The 18,908-nt window shown below is 45.7% G+C and overlaps 1 protein-coding gene across 2 annotated transcripts in view; it reads left to right on the top strand.

Annotated features, from left to right (window-relative positions):
• The window catches only part of HEMK1 (HemK methyltransferase family member 1), a 111,788-nt gene that overhangs the window by 21,179 nt on the left and 71,701 nt on the right, over positions 1–18,908 (top strand). The window contains exons 6-11 of one of the 2 annotated variants that reach the window (XR_007509324.1): positions 1,223–1,287; positions 5,421–5,470; positions 6,847–6,952; positions 7,962–8,057; positions 9,858–9,971; positions 10,324–11,560. Coding sequence is in view for 1 of the 2 variants with exons in the window: in XM_049826954.1 (XP_049682911.1) it covers positions 1,223–1,287; positions 5,421–5,470; positions 6,847–6,952; positions 7,962–8,057; positions 9,858–9,971; positions 10,324–10,360 (468 nt within the window). In the remaining variant the exon portion in view is untranslated. Of the gene's footprint in view, positions 1–1,222; positions 1,288–5,420; positions 5,471–6,846; positions 6,953–7,961; positions 8,058–9,857; positions 9,972–10,323; positions 12,684–18,908 lie in introns of those variants that run through there. The other variant, XM_049826954.1, reaches the window with a different exon arrangement.

The following is an 18,908-nucleotide window of genomic DNA, read 5'->3' as shown; positions in this document are numbered from 1 at the left end:
GTAGAAGTATAAGACTTGATGTGTAAGAATTAGAGGTTGATGCCTGTGTTCCTCCTCCCAGTGACCTGATAAGGTTAATACTTGAGCTTCATGACTTCAAAGTATAATTACTCTGATTTCCTGAGCTGTACTTCATGCTGTTTTCCTTGCCTGTTAAGTTAAAAAGCTGTGTCAGTCTGTCCTTGTAACTGATAACTCCTTTCCCAGCTGGTCAACACAAACTGCTGTCCCCAGAGAAGTAAGGAGCCTTGACTGATTGGAGTTAGTGGTAGCCACACTGACAGCTAAGTGGAGTTTACACTCTGTGTGACCTCTTTAGTGTTTCAGGCAGAATTTGGCACTAGGGTGTGAGAAAACAACAGCAACTTTTCACTTATGGACTCAGCAGTGTCTTCCACCTTAAGGGTCAGCTTCATGTGTGTGGGTGCTAGTCTGAGGCTGTGAAATTAATCCCCCTAGGAACAATGGCCAATCACACCATCATCTCCAAATGCAAAGTAGTTTCTTTAAGCATGCTTTCTCTATGCAAATACTTACCAACTTCTGTGTTTAAAAAACATTAAGCGAAGCAAAAACAGGTCAGGCCTTTGCCTGCATTTTTCCCAAGGTGGAATGGAAGGTGAAGCAAATCTCTAAATGTGTAGTCCTATCTTAATGTTATGCTGGAGGACTCTCAAATACTTGACACACAGTCAAGTATGTGCAGTCAATACAGGCAGTGAATGTGGTGTAAGGACAGCAGTGGAGTAAGTAGGCAAAAGGTATCTGCGTAACAGATGGAAAATGCCAGAACCTCTGTGCAAGTGGTTGTGTTAATGCTGGGAGGGATTCTGTCTATATTAGAGAGGAGAAGCCTAAGACATGATCTTCCTTTAACCTGTGTCTACCCCAGACTAGCCAGAGTATTGAGCCTCACTACTAGGAGCTATGAACATATCAGGTGATGTAAGTCAGTGTGACTTCTTTGCGGTCAGCTGAGTTGGTTTGGTCAGAAGCCTATCTATTTTGGTCTCCTGCTGGCAGTGTTGCAGAGTGCCTTCCGTCACTCATGATCCCATCAGTGCCCTGAGATGCATTCTTCATGAGCTATTCCTTTTAAGAGTAGAGAGTGAACAGTCAATTGTCAGTTTTTATCTTGCATGTCCTTTTTGGCAGAGCATGTCTGCTCAGGAACCTTAATGTTTTAATACTTGTTTGGTGGGTTTGTTTTTTTCTGTCCCAGAGCCGGGTGATAGCCATAGATAAAAAGGAGGCTGCTGTGGATCTCACCAGGGAGAATGCACAAAGGTACAAGCCCTCATATTACTCATTTTTTGTAAATTGTTTGAGAAAGACCAAGTATCCTCAATATTTGGACACGTGGTTCATGTTTATCACCACTGCAAACCAGAGAATGTTTAGTTGGTTGAGCTCCTAAAGTGTGTAAGAATTAGAAGAAAAATGCTTATTATTTACCAGAGTATTTTTTCTTTGACTTGTGAACGTGCTTTGCAAAGACAGCAGCCTAAGTAAAGCAATAGTGCATACATGCTGTCTGTCTTCCAAGGGCTTTTCAAAGTGTTTCATGGTAACTACTCTTATTCCTTTCTGTGAACTTGGGAAACTCAAGGCAGCAGGTAGTAAGAATGTATATGTCACTTAGGAGGTTAAGGACAAGTATAGCCTGAACCTTTCTCTCTCTGGCTCCTTATATCATTATTGCCATGCTTGTTTCTGTCATTGCTCCTCTAGATATAAGCTTGCACACTCAAATAGCACTTTTACTCTGATGTGCTGGCATGGTATCCCTCAGCATGTTCCTTGCAGTCTTGGGTTTGGTGAGAATAGTGCTGCTGGGTCTTGTGCTGTTTGGATGACACCTGCGCTGCAGCTGGATGTTCCGTGCTGCTGAATCAAACATCTTGTGCCTGAAGTCAGGACAGATCTGTATCAGGTTGACCTTGTCCTTCCTAGTGGCTCTACTTCCTCAGCTGGGTCTTCTTAACTCAGGTTATTCTGAACTGTCTCTAACATAGCCCCAGAGCTAGAATCTCAGGATGTTTTTGAGTCCAGGATCCCAGTCTCTGTAGACACTGTAGAAAGGTACAGAGCTCTAAGTATGTATTCATATCCTCAGTAATTGCTGGGCCCTAGGCGTTAATTAAAGCAGTCTCCGAAAGGATTCCTATTGCTTCCTCTTACAGAGTCTAGTACAGCTGTGAGTCTTAAGTGGTGCTCATTAACTGACATTTCTGTCCACAGGGCCCACATACGCTTTTTTTCCCCAAGCTGCTGCCAGCACTGGGGCTACAGAGACAGGCTACTTCTGCTTATGGCTGCACTGAGCTGCATCTCTGCACTTCTTGCAACCCAGTCCCAGCTCTTACGTGAGTCTGAAGTGATGTGTAGGAACAAGCACTTCCCAAATTTGTCACCTCACTATTACCCTTTGCTTCCTAGTCCAGTTATAAAGAATGGGGAACAGAGATTTCCTTCTGATGCATCAGTGTCAAACCAAGTTCTGTTGCAATTTTTCACAGATGAAATAAAAGCTGGCCAAATCTTTGCCTCCTTGGTAGATCATTGCTCTGGCATCTGGGAAAAATCATCTTTCTTATTAACATTGCTTGTTGGCTCAAGAGTGGATGAGGGAGTGAAAATGCCATGCCAGAGAACCTCATATTTCTCCATGGATATTTTCATTGCATCCTTGTGATCTTGTCCATGGCATGGTGCCCTGTAGCTCTTGGTAGAGAAGCCAGTAGGATAAGCTGTGTTACTGCTTGACTGAAGCCAGCCTGGTTCCTGCCTTCTTTTCAGAGCTCCTTTATCACAGCTGTGTTTTCTAGATGCTTAGGTGAGTCTTGCTCTCACTAAATCAATCCCAGTGCTAGATGGCCCATCTGGGCACACTGCAGACAGATGCAGGAATCCCTCCCTTTCTTGCTGCCTATGTTTGCTGACAGGGCAGTACCATCAGCCCTCAGCAAAGGCAAATAGGACTCGGGTATAAGGCCTTTGTCACAGCATGCTCTATGAACCCCATTGGGTAGCCCTGAGGTGTTACACTGAAGAGCTGGGAGGAAGACTGCCACTGTGGTGAGAGGAGAGAACGTGCTGGGAAGAGCTGGGCCGTTTTAATTTTTCTAGACATTGACTGCACTGGAGGACAGGAGTTAGGGGACAGTGCAGACTCTCTGCCATCATGTGCTGTTGCTGGTTCGGGAAATGGCATCGCCTGTGGGAGGCTTTGAGTCTTTCTCCAACAGCAGATCTCAACCAACCTTGTCTTTCCGACTTTGCAAAGTGCTTCTTCTGACATTGCTCAAATGTCTTCACAAAAGCCAGAGGGAGAACTGGTGAGAAAAGAGAGGTATTTTGATGGATGGACCATGTAGCTGAGGAATTAGAAGTTCTGTTCCTTCCTTGCTGTTCCCCACTCTTTGTTTCTGTGGCCTCTCCTGTCATATCAGGCTGCCACCAAGCACAAAGGCTACTTTTAGACTGGCATCTCTTTCCTGTCCTGGGAGCATCCAGGGAGCTTTACTCAGAATTCCTAAGATTTAAGGGGCTCACTGTCTCAACTGTTTTCTCCTGGAAGGGAGCATATTCTGTATCAAGCTGGAAGCTAGGGACGGATCATGCCAGCTTGTGACAGACTAGAGCACCATAAGCACCATGCAGTGGCAGTCTGGCAGTCTCAAGGCTGTTGTTCTACCTTGGATTAGTGTAGTGAGTCAGAGAGATCAGAATCTTTGCCAAGATTTCTCCCTAAGAAATACCAAGGCTTTTATAGACGTGTTTCTTAAAAATAGCAAGCCAGCATGCTTCCTTGCTCACTTGTCACAGGTAAAGGAGAGGTATTTATGTCTTCTAGTGCCTTCAGGGGTTCTGCTGGTGTGAGCACCCAGGGGACATCTGGCTGCAGATGAAAGGCACTGACCATAACACGTGTTTCCCAATTCATATGCACAGAGATGTCAGGGCAAGAAAGGTCATGAGTTAGAAATTTCTGTCTGAGAGATCCTAGTGTGTATTTTAAATACATTATACTGTACAGTCTGTGCATCAGCTGTCCCTAAAAGGAGTCCCTTTTCCTAGCTGTGTCTGGCACAGGAGTTCTGCTGCACTGCACGTGCTGGCCTCCCGGTAGTGTGCAGTAACATCTCATCACCTTAACATTGTCATGTGAGATGAGATCCAAAGATGCCTAGAAAACACACTCAGATGCCAGAACACTGTTAAGATCTAGAATATGAGCCAGCAGTGTGCCCAGGTGGCCAAGAAGGCCAACGGCATCCTGGCCTGTATCAGAAATAGTGTGGCCAGCAGGAGCAGGGAGGTGATTGTTCCCCTGTACTCGGCACTGGTGAGGCCGCACCTCGAGTCCTGTGTTCAGTTTTGGGCCCCTCACTACAGGAAAGACATTGAGGTGCTGGAGCGTGTTCAGAGAAGGGCAACCAAGTTGGTGAGGGGCCTGGAGCACAAGTCTTATGAGAAGCAGCTGAGGGAACGGGGGCTGTTTAGCCTGGAGAAAAGGAGGCTGAGGGGAGACCTTATCACTCCCTACAACTACCTCAAGGGGGGTTGTAGTGAGGTGGGTGCTGGTCTCTTCTGTCAGGTGGCTGGATATAGGACAAGAGGAAATGGTCTCAAGTTGCAGCAAGGGAGGTTTAGATTGGATATTAGGAACAATTTCTTTACTGAAAGGGTTGTCAGGCATTGGAACAGGCTGCCCAGGGAAGTGGTTGAGTCGCCATCCCTGGAGGTATTCAAAAAGCAAGTAGCAAGGCACTTCAGGACATGGTTTAGTGGGCATGGTTGATGGTTGGACTCGATGTTCCTAAAGGTCTTTTCCAACCTAAGTGATTCCATGATTACCAAGGAGAATTGAGAAAGAATATGGCAAATACATAAATTTGCTATTGTAAGAGTATTTGAAGCAGGTGGTTTTGTTCTGTGGGTTTTTTTTTTTTGTTTTTGCTGTGGGTTTTTTTTGGTTGTTTTTTTGTTGTTGTGGGATTTCATTTTTTGGGATTTTTTTGGTTTTTGGGGGGTTTGGGGTTTTTTTTTTCCAGGGATGCTCAGCTTACCTAGGGGAGGCCTTGGAGATGCAGTTAATATGCAGCAGGGTAGAGGAATACTGCTGCATGTATGGCAAGGGCTGATACATACAGGTTTTGGGTGCACAGGAGCTGCACCCTGGAATCACCATGGGTGCAGAGTGTGCTCTTTGCTTTGAATTTGTTTCCGCAGGCAAAGAGCAGATCCTAAACTTCCCTTGCAGTTTGAGAGGAATCCGGCTGCAGTCAGTGGCATAGGATGTACGTGTATTAGATAAGATATGTGATATTTAATGATCTGTTTATAGAATGTGCTGTTCGTCAATCCACACAAACATGCTTCCTAATCTTTCTGGTTTTGCATCTGGAATTTTACAGGCTGCAACTCCAGGAGAAGATCCACATCCTCCACCATGATGTTTCATACAGTAACTCTTTTCACTGTTATGATCCCCTTTGCCTTTCTTCCTTTTTACTTTGATGGGGGAAGCAGGCATGAGAGACAGACAAGGGACCCCTTTGGGATGCAGGCATCAGGAGGGTGTTGAAGTTAATAGAGAAAAAGGTCAGTAAGAAGCGTACCAGTGAAGCTTTTCCCTTCAGGGATTTCCAGGCTAGATGATCAGCTGAGAGGAGTCCCTGACTACACCAGAAGGTGAATTGTTCCTGATTTTAGGTGTCTAAAGGTTGTGTCTGAGCTGGTAGTCCAGGTGCTCTCTAGTGTTACTGGGGAGAGGCAAATATATACAGAGTGTAATTTATTCCATGCTGGCATGGATGCTTTAGATAAACATGTATGTGCCTGTCTCTCCATTGATGTTAGAGGCAGCCTGGATATTTAGCTTAGATTAAATGCCCAGCCTTATTCACCTGAAATTAGGTGAGCTGAACCAGGGAAGGATACCTGTTGTCTTCCCCAGACCCAGCTGAAACCAGTTAAAACTGCCATTTGGTGAGGCTTATCCGGTTAGGTAGATATGTGCTCAGCAGTTTCTTAGCCAGGAGCTCCAGCATTGTAGATTTGTTAGTGCACCTTTCTTACACTATTGTTTTTAGCACTTACTGCGTCTGAAGGGTATGTCTGCAGTCTTCTGTCTGCAAACCGGCATTTTTGCTGCCCATACTCCAAACAGCAGTAAGCCAGCCAGCTCCAGTCCAAAAGCCACGTAGCTGGGTTGACATTGGACCTGCATGGGTAAGCCCTGTGCTAAGAGGCTGGCCTGAGGACAGTGCCACACTCACATGGTTACGTGATGTCTGATTCAGGGCTGGTATGTGCCAGTGCAGATGGTAGCATAAGCATAGCGAGCTGAACTTTGCAGAAGGGCAAACTGTTAGATGGTTGATACTGCTGAGAGGGCCTGGCTCTTCTGCTCATTAGAGGTCCTTCTGCAGCTCTGATAAGAGGAAGGATATGCATCCCGACAGCTAGTCTAAGCTCCCACTTAGGTCTTTGTGGGCTCTCTCAAGTTCCAGTTGTTGCTTTAGATCCAGGTGGGCACAGAGCTCCAGAGCATCAAGGTCTTGTGCCTTGTAATGTGTTCTACTAAGCAGGGCTGTTGATATGAAAAAATTATACTTTTCCTGTGCTTAGCTTTGTATCACTCTTGCATTCAAGGTGGGAGAGTGAGCAGGCCAGGCTATCCCAAAAAGAAATAGGATAAAATTTTATTAGAGAAAAGCAGAGCCAAACACACATGGGCATGTGTCTAGAGAGACAGTTTCCTGGATAGGATTTTGATGCTGAGCTTATAGGGAAGATTGTTATGGTTGAGAGCTGGTTGTGATTCTTTTTCTTTTCTAGGTTCTGCTGAGCAGCTTCTAGTCTGGGGCCCCATAGACTTCATAGTCAGTAACCCCCCATATGTCTTCCATGAAGACATGGCTTCCTTGGACGCAGAAATCCTCTGGTAATCAAACAAATAGATTTTTTCCTCTCCTGTTCCTTGAAGCAAAGTTTTTTGTCTGCTTCCTTATACTACACAAAATTGCACACAAAACATGCAAATGTAGCATACATGTACATAGTGTAGGTGTCTTTATATGGTACATAATAGTACAGTGTTACTTTGATACTGCTTACAGGTCTGAAACAATATCAAAGAATTTTAAATATTTTTAAATTGGAAAAAGCACACACTTTGAAATTAATGAGTTTCCAATTCAAAACTGTTTCAGAACATTTTTCCTGTTAGACCTTTTTTTTTTATATATATAATTTATGTGAGTTTATGAAAGAAAGTACAAGTAATCTGAGCATCTTTTTGTAATGAAAAAAAAACTTGGGTGGAAATCCTGTGACAGATTCTCATCCCAATACTTGTCTGAAGCAAACCAACCTGCACAAACATGAATAAGCTCTTTTGGGCTGTGCAACTACTTTGTGTGTGCTGGTTCTTCCTCAGAACTGATTGTCATGTGTGTCAGGACAAAGTCCTGCGCACCCACCTCTGTACAAGATGTGCACCAGAGCAGATTCTGAAAGCTGAGCTTTCTACATCCTAATTCGTTCTGCTAGGTTAGAAGGCAGTCCAACTGGTTGTTGGCATGGTTGAAATACAGCAAGTGATCCCTTGCTGTACAACCCACTCTCTCCCTGTCCAGCTAGCACAGAGAGAACAGGTCCACGGGTTGGAACTGTGTGACCTTGGCTGCAGTTGGCTCGTAATTTTCAGGAAGAGTTCAGGGGATGTTTTCTGCTTGTGCTCAATATGGAGTATCGCAGCCTCTGGTGGTAGCTGCCTTCTTACTCCCTATATTTTACATAAAAGCTATGAGTGCTGTCACCTGCTATAGGAGTACTGGAGTTCAGGTGTGTTAGGTGCACCTTTCTCCATGGAGCGTAGGGCAATGCATCCTCGAGGGCGTGGCTCATGCCACATGAATTGCTGTTAACATCATCTTATTCCCACATTCCAGCTATGAGGACCTTGATGCACTGGATGGGGGAGATGATGGGATGAAAATCATCAAAACAATTCTGGCTCTGGCTCCTTCTCTTCTGAAGGATTCTGGGTAAGCACTGTTCTCTGTTTGAATTTCATATCTTTTGTTCATTGAGTTCTATAACTTCTGGTTTTGTACAGGCAGGTACAGAGGGAAAACAGTTGCAAAAATGTCCGTCTGTGTTGTCCCCCCTCCCCATCTAATAATAGCAGTTTAAAAAACATCATGTGCGTAAGCAAAATTAGCTTGAAATCGGTTAATAAAAGGGTATGAGCCTTCCTTGACCAGTGGTGGTGTTTCATAGTCATTAGTGAAATGAGAATCTTTAAAGGTCAAAGCAGCAACAAAAAGAACATGAAGGAGCATCGGGGGGGGGGGGGGGGAAGAGGAAGCTTTCTAAGCAGAATAGCTGATTGAAGGAGAAGCAATATAGAACTCTGTGAGAAGGGATGTAGATCTCTACTTTCCTCCCACCCTTTAATTAGGGGAAGCATGTTTATTGTGCCAGGATACAATGCTGAATATCCCAGGAGAAAGAAGATCAGCCAGGGATAGTTTCTTGAATGTTAAATTTCTCCATGGTTAATACTCAAGACTGATTGCTCTTATTCTCTGTCATGTGGGATCCATTTTGTGCTTCAAAATCAACACACTGATACCCGGAAGTCTGTTGTGCCAGGGCATTAACATATCCTGTTGAAAATTCCTGACATTCGGCCGGTATAAGAGAGGTCATTGAAAATCTGCTGTTTTGAGAAGAGGAGCAGGAATATTGAGAGGCATACTGCATGCAGAAGAATTCGTTCCTTATGCTTTGCATGACCACAAAAGCAGAAGATGCTCCTCAGAACTTCCCAGCAATAGAGATTGGTCCCGTGGGGTTGTTCATTAGGATTATTTTTTCCTTCCCTTTTTGTTTGTTTTATAAGGTGGAGCCCCCTTTGAGGAGTGGAAGTTTTTTAAGGTCAGGAATGAGATCCACACCCAGCTTGTAGTTAGTTTGGTGAATTTATAGAGAGTATTCAGCGTGGGATGTTTTAGGAATTCTCAGGAGAGCGTATGATTGGGGCTTGGCTTCCATTCTTTGCCTGTTAAACTTGTATCTTGCTGCGCTGTCACAGGCTGTAACCAGTTCCATCGTCTCCACATGCCTGTAAGTTAGGGTGGTTCTACCTCATCGCAGGAGTGGAGACTCAGAAATGTGCCAGTATCATGAAACATAGATGGAAATAGCCCTGCAGTGCCCAGGCCTAATCCTGGTGCGCTGAGGTCATCTGTTTAGTTCCCTTATCCCTGCTGCACTCTCCTTTGTACAGTCCTCTATGTAGGTCTGAATGCTGATGATGTTTTCATAGCTGATTTATGGAGACATTTACTGTGGGAAAATGTGTGTAGTAACTTGTACTTTATGACTCTCGCTACTGGGACTTAATGTCACCCTGCTTATACAAAGAGGAACTTCGTGCTGCCAGTCCAGTGGTCGGTGTTCATGCATTTGCATCATAAAACTTCGTTCAGGCCTTAAATCTTTGGGGGCTTCAGAAAGACAGAGCTGGCAGTATCTCTGCATGGGGTTCAAAAGGTATCCTTACATCTTGATACAAGGGTTTAACTGCTTACACAGAGGACTACCATCAGAATTCCTCCCAAGATCAACACTTTCTCCCCCTTAAGGAGGCAGTTGGGATCTGCATCTTAAATGGACAGCTGTGATCTGTTTTAGGATTATTGGATTGCAGTGTGTTTGCTGACCACCTCATTTTCTGCACTGGAAGGAGTCGTCCAGAAAGACAGACCTTAATTTTTATCAGTTTAGCGACCTACATGTGTATATCTCCCCACTTTCTACTCCCAAATGTGTCATTTCAGGAGTGTGTTTCTGGAAGTTGATCCCAGACACCCAAATATGGTGGAGAACTGGCTACAGGCACACCCCAACTTACTACTCATCCTCCGTGCCATTCACAAGGACTTCTGTGGCAAGTAAGTCTTTTTTTACCTTCAGATTTTTGCTTCAGGTATAGGTCTGTGTTCTTCGTAGATTACATTTCTGCACCCTGATGTACTGAATGAACTCAGCCAAAGAAGTCCACAGCTGAAGCCAATCTTTAACAAAATAGGGGCTCCCTTCAAGTATCTCAACCTTCTCATAACCCTGAGATAGGCTGGCAAGTGTTTCTGAGTCAGAAATTCTGATGCAGGTAAGCATTTTTTGATGGGGTGACCAGCTCTGGTGAGATTTCCACCATTGGAAAATTGCTGCTTTTATAGGATGGAGGTAGAGGCATGTTCTCCCTAGCAAAAATTAAAGCTCTAGTCATTCTTTTTCCCACAGGCCTAGGTTTCTGCACATCCAAAAACAAAGCAGATGACAACTGTACCAGAAATAATTCTTCTTTTAGTATGCTTTTTGCTGGTGAGCCCTGCTGAACAGCTTGTTGAAAACTCTGCGTGGCAAAAGGAATCTCCACTTAATTCCACAGTGCATTGAACTCTCCATGCAGTAGCAGACCTCCTCGTTTCCTGATACAGACTTCATCCAGAGATGCAGAACTTCAGCAGAGCGTGTAGAAGTGTTTCACCTTCCTTGGGGAACTGCATGCAAATTTGCTCTGCTAAAGTGACTCATTAATCTCAGGACCCAATATGGAAGAGTTCACAGCTCCAGATATTTCATTAAAAATACAGCTCCTCAACATGCCAGATCACCCATTTGACCTAGAAAGAATTTCACTTTTTTTTTTTTTTGCCTTGAGATAAATTGGTACAGAATGTGACCAGACTGGATGTTAGGTCCAAACTCTGGCTTATATTGGCATATGGACTTGCAGGTATGATGGGATATGACTAACCTCCACATTTCAAATTCAGTTCTATTCCAGGATTCTGATGCTCTGGAGTAGATCTCCAACAGCAGAGCAGCCTTTGTTTCCCAGTCCTGCTGAGGGACATGTCGTTGAAGGATCATTGCACATGTTACACCATCTGAATCTACAGCACCTGACGCTTGGTGGATGCTGCCAGAAACAATCAAAACATTGTAATAAAGATAGTGCTTCAGATCAGTATCCTTACAGGAACTGCTGTGCAATTACATTTTCAAACATGCTAGCAGACCTGAATAAACATCTGGCACCCGCACATTGCTTCTGATAGTAATAGAAATGTCTAACTTCCATGTAAGGCATTTAAAGGCAAGACTTTACAAAGAAGGCCAGAATCGCTACTCCGGTTTTGCAGATGGAGAAGTTGAAAAACAGAAGGTGAAATGACTTGTAAAAAATTTGACAAGCTAAGTTTGGAGTAGGACCCAGTCTCTTGACAGCCGTGGGAATAGCTGAGGTCTGCTTCTTTGGGAAGGATGACTCAGAGTAGGGCTGCCTGAAACAACACTGAGAGAAGTCCCTGAAATGGACAGTCAACATCGTGACATTATAAATAATGGCAGGATTAAATTCAAGCTGCTGCAGGTTCCATTCCTGACCATAGCTAGCCAGGGAAGGAAGGAAAGCAAGCAAATGAAAGGATCTGGTCTACCAGTCTGAATGGAAGCAGTTGCTGGGCCAGTGGAGGTGAGCACTCAGTAGGGGTGGAAGTGTCTAGACAGTGACCTTTGCAGTCTGTGTGCACCAGGGAGGTGCTGTCAGGCTCTCTGTCCGGGCTGCACTGGGAGTGCATAGCCAGAAACACTGAGGTAGGAGTTGCATCAGCAAACTGCATCTGTTTGGAAGGCTGCAGCAGATTCAGAGGACTTTACATGAGCACTAATGCATCTAGTCCCTTTTGTCTCTCCTACACTCACACTCCCCACTCTTTCATTGGCTCTTTAACTCTTGAACATTGGCCCTGCTTTTCCACAGATACCCGAGCTATTTCTGATGTACCAGCGCTTCGGTCTCCACATGGATCCTTTCCCCACCCTCAGGGCTTATACAGCTCTGTTCACAAACTGGCCTTTCAACCCATCATATCACTCACATTTATCCTTCCCACTGCTCTACGCACCCCAGTAGTTTGCCATGTCCCACACACTCTTCACTTGAAGTTATGAGCCTTCTCTGGACTGCAGTACCTGCCCTGGTTAAACACAGTAGAAGAAATCTAGGGAAGGAGAGAACTAAAAAAGTTCAGTTAAAGTGTACTTGATCCTAAGTTTGGAAATAAAGTTCCAGCACAGCTGATTTCTGACAGTTTTGCCTGCTAGAGCCATGAGTACAAATTGTAGTCAGAGGTGTTATTTTGTTTGGTATGTTGTTTTTTCTTTAAATAGTAGTTTAGGGTCTTTTTTTTTTTTTTAAGTTCAGTTTGTCAGACTTTGTTTCAAAATTAAAGAAATGAGTTCACAGATTTCATCTGTGTGTTAGCAGTGTTTATGTATGACACATACACAGCTTCCTTGTGCAGGATGCTTTAAAAGCTGGATAGTTTACTGGCTCATGAGTGTTGAACAGCATCATACTGCATTCTTCAAGGGGTAGGCTGATTCCTTGCAGCAGGCTACACTCAGATGTCCCTCTGAGAGTGCTGGTGGCTGGGCTGCAGAAAGCAGAGCGCCTTTTCTTGGGAGCATCAGTCAATCACTTGTCTGAGCTCTGAGCAGGACGCTTTCTCTGTGAGACAGACTCTTGGTCTAATCCAGTAGGACAAGTGTTAAATTCCTATATTTATAGCTAAAGCAATAATAAAAACACTTGCATTTCTGTGGGTTTGCGTTGCATAGTGGTTATATGTCTCAGAAAATCACATGGTGCTGCTGACCTTCTTATAAAGACGAGAATGGAGAAAAATTGTTCTTCCTCCCAAGAGGCTGGATTTGTCAGACTTGCATCTAATGGAATGTGCTGGTATAGTACAATGTGTTCTTCAGTGCTTTACGCATATTGGCCCAGGTTCATTTTGGTACGGAAGCCCTGCAAAGTGTTTTGGAGATGGTGGTTTTAAAGAACCACAGGCACTCCCAGCGCACTTGATAAAGCACTGGGCCATGTCTGTGTTGTCTTTGCTGCCGGTGAGCAGGAGGCTCAGCTGACGCCAGCAGTATACTGTGCATGTGAGCTCTCTGCGGAGGTATAGCTGCTCTCTGAAGCCACAGAAGGCTGACGCTTCAGTCGGCATTTATGTAATCTAGCATGTGATATACGTTTAATTTTCTGGGAACTTCCTGGGTCTTTGGAACGGTATCAAAACGGTGATTTTTTTCCTGAAGTGATGCTTTCAGAGAGGGGCTTTGTTTTCTTCCAGGACCCTGAAGAGCGTGGTTGGGTGTGTGCTCACGTCTGGTTTTGCAGAGTTACCAGGTGTAAAGTATCTACCAGGATAAGGCTGGCCCTCCCTGAGGAGGAGTTGGTAAAAGCTTGGTCTTTGGCAGAGCCCTGCAGATGGTGCTGTGGTCCCAGCCTAGCTGTGCCTGTGCTGGAGAACAGTCCTGCCACAGCTTCCCTCTGTGTGAGGAGTGTGGCAAGGTGCAGTGCCCCAGTGAGAGAACTCGGGTCAACACAGGGCTTCAGTGTAGGCACAGCTGCAAAGTGGGGCTTTAACCTCTATTCCTGTGCCAGTAAAACAGCTTCGGCACGGGGCTCATGTAGGGAAGCTGGAAGGGGACCTCACAGCTTATGATACAGGACTGGGATTGTACCCCAGGCTGTTAATGGGAGGCCTGAAGCACCCCTAGGGCTGCAGTAATCCATGGTTTTGGACAATCTCTAGTGTGCTGGAGGACAGACTACCATTCTTGTTCTGGGGTAATTTTCATCTAAGCACTCTGAAGTGCAAGGACCACCTGTGTTTTCAGCCTTCCACCCAAGATCATAGAATCCTGAAGTGCCTTGTCTACACGCTTTTTGAATACCTCCAGGGATGGTGACTCCACCACTTCCCTGGGCAGCCTGTTCCAATGCCTGACAACCCTTTCAGTAAAGAAATTGTTCCTAATATCCAATCTAAACCTCCCTTGCCGCAACTTGAGGCCGTTTCCTCTCGTTCTATTACGAGTTACTTGATAAGAGACCAGCACCCACCTCATTACAACCCCCTTTCAGGTAGTTGTAGAGAGCAATATGGTCTCCCCTCAGCCTCCTTCTCGCCAGACTAAACAGCCCCAGTTCTATCAGCTGCTCCTCATAAGACTTGTGCTCCAGGCCCCTCACCAACTTGGTTGCCCTTCTCTGGACACACTCCAGCACCTCAATGTCTTTCCTGTAGTGAGGGGCCCAAAACTGAACACAGGACTCGAGGTGCGGCCTCACCAGTGCCGAGTACAGGGGAACAATCACCTCCCTGCTCCTGCTGGCCACACTATTTCCGATACAGGCCAGGATGCCGTTGGCCTTCTTGGGCACGTTGCTGGCTCATACTCAGCCGGCTGTCAACCAGCACCCCCAGGTCTTTCTCTGCCAGGCAGCTTTCCAGCCTCTCTTCCCCAAGCCTGTAGCACTGTGTGGGGTTGCTGTGACCAAAGTGCAGGATCCAGCACTTGGCCTTGTTGAACTTCATACAATTGGCCTCAGCCCATCGATCCAGCCTGTCCAGATCTCTCTGTAGAGCCTTCCTACCCTCAAGCAGATCAACCCTCCCTCCCAACTTGGTCTGCAAACTTGCTGAGGGTGCACTCGATTCCCTCATCCAGATCATTGATAAAGATGATAAACAGAACCAGCCCCAACACTGAGCCCTGGGGGACACTGCTTGTGACTGGCCACCAACTGGATTTAATTCCATTCACCACAGCCCTTTGGGTTCGTCCTTCCAGCCAGTTTTTCACCCAGCAAAGAGTACACTTGTCTAAGCTGTGAGATGCCAGCTTCTCAAGGATTATTCCATGAAAGACAGTGTCAAAGGCCTTGCTGAAGTCAAGGTAGATAACATCCACAGCCTTTTCCTCATCCACTAGGCAGGTTACCTGGTCATAGAAGAAAATCAGGATGGTCAAGCAGGACCTGCCTTTCATAAACCCATGCTGACTGGGCCTGATCCCCTGTTTGTCCTGCACATGCCATGTGAATGGTCTAAAGACAAACCGTTCCATAATCTTCCCCGGTACCGAGGTCAGGCTGACAGGCCCGTAGTTCCCTGGATCCTCCCTCTGACCCTTCTTGTAAATGGGCGTCACATTGGCAAGCCTCCAGTCCTCTGGGACCTCCCCTGTTGACCAGGATCACCAATAGATGATAGAGAGTGGCTTGGCAAGGACCTCCGCCAGTTCCCTCAGTACTCTTGGATGGATCCCATCGGGTCCCATAGATTTGTGAGTGTCCAGACGGTGTAGTACGTCACTATTTCCTCCTGGATTAAGGGAGTTTATTCTGCTCTTCATCCTTACCTTCCATCTCAGGGCACAGAGTACCCTGAGGATAACTGGTCTCTCTATTAAAGGCTGAGGAAAAGAAGGCATTAAGTACCTCGTCCTTTTCCTCATCTCTGGTGGCAATGTTCCCTTCTGTATCCATTAAAGGATAGATATTCTTCTGGGCTTTTTTTTATTGTTAGCATATTTTTTAAACAGATGTGGGGTGAAAGGGACTTTCTCAGGGACCTTAGAGAGTCAAAGAAATGTGTTTATCCTCACAGCGTGCTCAGCCCAGCTTGTGGTCTTGTAGGGATGAGACTCCTTTCCAGGTGAGGAACTGGCAGACATAGAGTGACTGCAGTAGGGTGACATGTGAAAACTCCGGGGACTCAGGTGACTGAATGTGTGTGGATTACTGCCCAGCACTCAGTTCCTTGATGCAGGGCCATAGATCAAAATGGGTTGGAAGAGAGCTTGATAGTCATCTAGCCCAATTTCCCTGTCCAAGTAAGAGTCAACTTGGCTTACATCATTCCTGACAAATGTTTGTCCAGCCTGATCTAAAAGGCTTCCAATGCTGATAAGGACTTTTGCATGCAATCTGTTCTGGTGCTTTGTTGTTTTGTCTGCTAGAAAGTTATCCTTTGTACCTCATCTTCCTTGCCTCTGTTAAAGCTGAGTACTTCTTCTCCTGTCCTGAGATGGAGACCAGCTGACTCTCTCCTTAGAGCAGCTTCCATGCGGTAGTCTGTTCCTGTGTTTCCTCACAGTCTTCATTTCTGAGGGAAAGAACTCCAGCATTATGTTTTTTCTGTAGGCTGCTTGCACATCCTTCCCTCCTTGCTTGTGAGATGTAAAGGGGGGGACCAGGTGTGCTGAAGGGCAGTGTGCTTCAGACATCGCAGGTGATACTTGTGCCTGTGGTGATTGGAATAACAGAGCTGCTACAGCTCATCTTATTACAGGGGAGGAGTAATTTCCTAAGCAGTGAAGACCAAGCCAAAAACATGCATTAACATTTTGTTTGTCTGGGCAAGTTTTCAAAAGCTGTATTTAAGTTTTAATAAACTGCTATTTCTACTCCAGGTTGCACCCAGAGGGACAAATACCGAGTGAGACAAGGCTTCTCTCTCACAGTCAAGATGTTGCGATACCAAGAGAGACTTTACTAGTTTCCAGGCTATTTCCTCTTCCATAGATGTTTTGATATGCTTTGAGTTAAGTGTCAGAAGTTAGAGATGTTCCTCCCTGTGGAGCGTCATGTCACAGTCCTCCTCTGTTTCTTGTGCCTGGCAGCTGCTTGCAAATCTCAGCATGGTCCATCCAGTCCCTGGTGAACACAGGAGGCTATTTACATGCTACCATCCTGCAGCCCTGGGATCATGGCCAAAGCATGCTCTGCATTCAGCTGTTGCAATTGGGACAGGTAGCAGAAGTTACTGTAGCCTCAGGGATGTTCTAAAATGTGCTCTAGTTGCAGAATCGGACCTGTACCCAGCTTTCTCCTGCCTTGCAGACACCTCTTTGCTTGTGGCAGATGGGCTTAGGCTGACATGCCCAGGCTTCAGAGTCTGCATCTGAACTGTTCCCAAGATTTGCCCTCTGGCCTGGGGTACTCTTCTGTAAGTGTGCCTGCAAGCAGGAGGTGGTGTCTTGCAGGATACTGACGTATATGACCTCTCTGTCCCTGGACTCTTTGGTCTCGTCTGTCACTGCCACAGTGGGTCTGGCAGAACAGCCTTCTGAGGGTGGAATAAAAGTGCAAGTGGTTTGCTAAAATGCCTGCTCATGTTCGTTGGGGTTTTTGATTCCCTCCAGAGAGGGTACATGAGGATTATGTTACCGCTAGGTAGAAGGAATGGAGCAGACCAAGAAACATGCTAGTAGTAAGAGGAGCGATCATGCTAACGTAGATGTGCTGTGCTGAACTGAATACCATGATTGTTTTCCTTCTGGGCTGGATCCTGGGATCAGGCCTTTGGGGAATATGGTGTGTGGAATTTGGAGTTTTTGCAAAACCAGCTCTTTTTCAGGGGATATGCTCTTGAGCAAACTGCTTTAGATTTCTTTCTCTCATGCCTGAGGAAAGAAATCCACATGCATGCGGATTTCACTGCGAGGGCAGAGTGGGTTAGGGCTGGCAGAGAAGGGGGAACCTTTTCATAGCATTTCCTGCCCACAAGCAAGGCCTGAGTAATTCCAGCTGAGCCCAAAAGCAGGTGTGACTTGTACTCTTTTCTCCATCTGCTTTTGCTAGGTCAGAGGCAAAGAAGCTGTCATTCCACTTTGCTCCCTTTGAGAAGTTTTAACGCTGCATCTGCTGGAAACTTGCCAGTGATTCTGTCCTATACTGGGATTCACGAAATCTGGATTCAGATCCCTGCTGTGTGACAAACTGCTGGCCTGACCTTGGGTGTATTATTGCTTACTCTGTTCCCTGCTGTTATGGTTGGAATAATATCTCTTTGCTGTCTTACAGACCATTGTAAGAGTACCTTATGTAGAGGATGTGGGGTACTCAGTTACTTCAGAAAGGACTGTGACTGTTCTACGGCTGTCTCTTCTTCAATTACATCCAGAAAGAGCGAAGAATGAGCCAGCTTTTATGAAATCCGTCTCATCTGCTTCTTGGTGACAGAGCGCACCACTCTGCTGCAGCATGATAAATCAGATTTGCTTTGCTGATTTCCAGTGCTGCCAGTGCAAAACCAAAGGATGTGGGAGTAAGCCAAAGTACCAGCACTAGTTTTTCTGCAGCAAGTGCACCTCTGAGCATGAAAGCATGACGCGCAGTCAAACCAGCCTGCTACAGAGTCCTGAGAAAGTACATCCTGTTCACAAAAGCAACTGGTGCTTTTACAGTGCATGAGCATCAAATACATTGCTGTTGCAGACAAGTGGAGAGAAGTGCTGTCACATGTTTTGGTCTCCATCGTTTGTCTCTTTTATGTGGTTGATGTCAGAACTGTAGCTTTGTTTAAGCAGCAGCTTCAAGATCTAGAGAACTGCTTCATCTTCTCCCTTCACCAACAAACCTGAATGGTCATTCTTCTATGTCATGCGTGCTCATCCTAGCATTTTGGGCAGAGTGGACATCAACGTGTCATTTCAGTTGCAGCTACCCCGTCAGTGTTATGATGATAACCATGGCTACATAAGCAGCAAGGTTACCACAGGATAGAAGGCCTTAGAACAGCTACATGTGAACAAACTGCTGCCTGGGGAGGAAGGGGCCTTGTCTCCATTAAGTATTTGCTCTGGGTTCAGCTTGCTTTGAAGGGCTACAGAAGCAGTCTCAGGCTTCATCCTTCCTTTCGTGACAGCTGGGATGTTCTGAGATCATCCTGTCCGTAGCAGGGAGCATCAGGAGACATTGCATTGGGATTCTCAGCTCCCAGGCTGGAATTTGCAGCATGGCAAAGAAGAGTTTTCCATCTAAATATCTGGGGCCAACAGCCACAGTGAGAAACTGAGGCACAACAAAGGAAGGGCCACTGCAGAGTCACAGGAAGAGCTCAAATGCTCTTAATGGCAGTTCTGGCAACCTAGCTCTAGCTGTACTTGTTCCTCCCTTTACTAGTTCTTTCAATAGTATAGCCATCCCAGCTGTCACGTGGGAGGATGATAGTGCCTCA

Source organism: Accipiter gentilis, chromosome 23 (assembly GCF_929443795.1).
Source record: "Accipiter gentilis chromosome 23, bAccGen1.1, whole genome shotgun sequence".
Taxonomy (NCBI): Eukaryota; Metazoa; Chordata; class Aves; order Accipitriformes; family Accipitridae; genus Astur; species Astur gentilis.
Note: the sequence above shows the minus strand (reverse complement) of the source record. Positions and strands in the feature narration are given on the sequence as shown.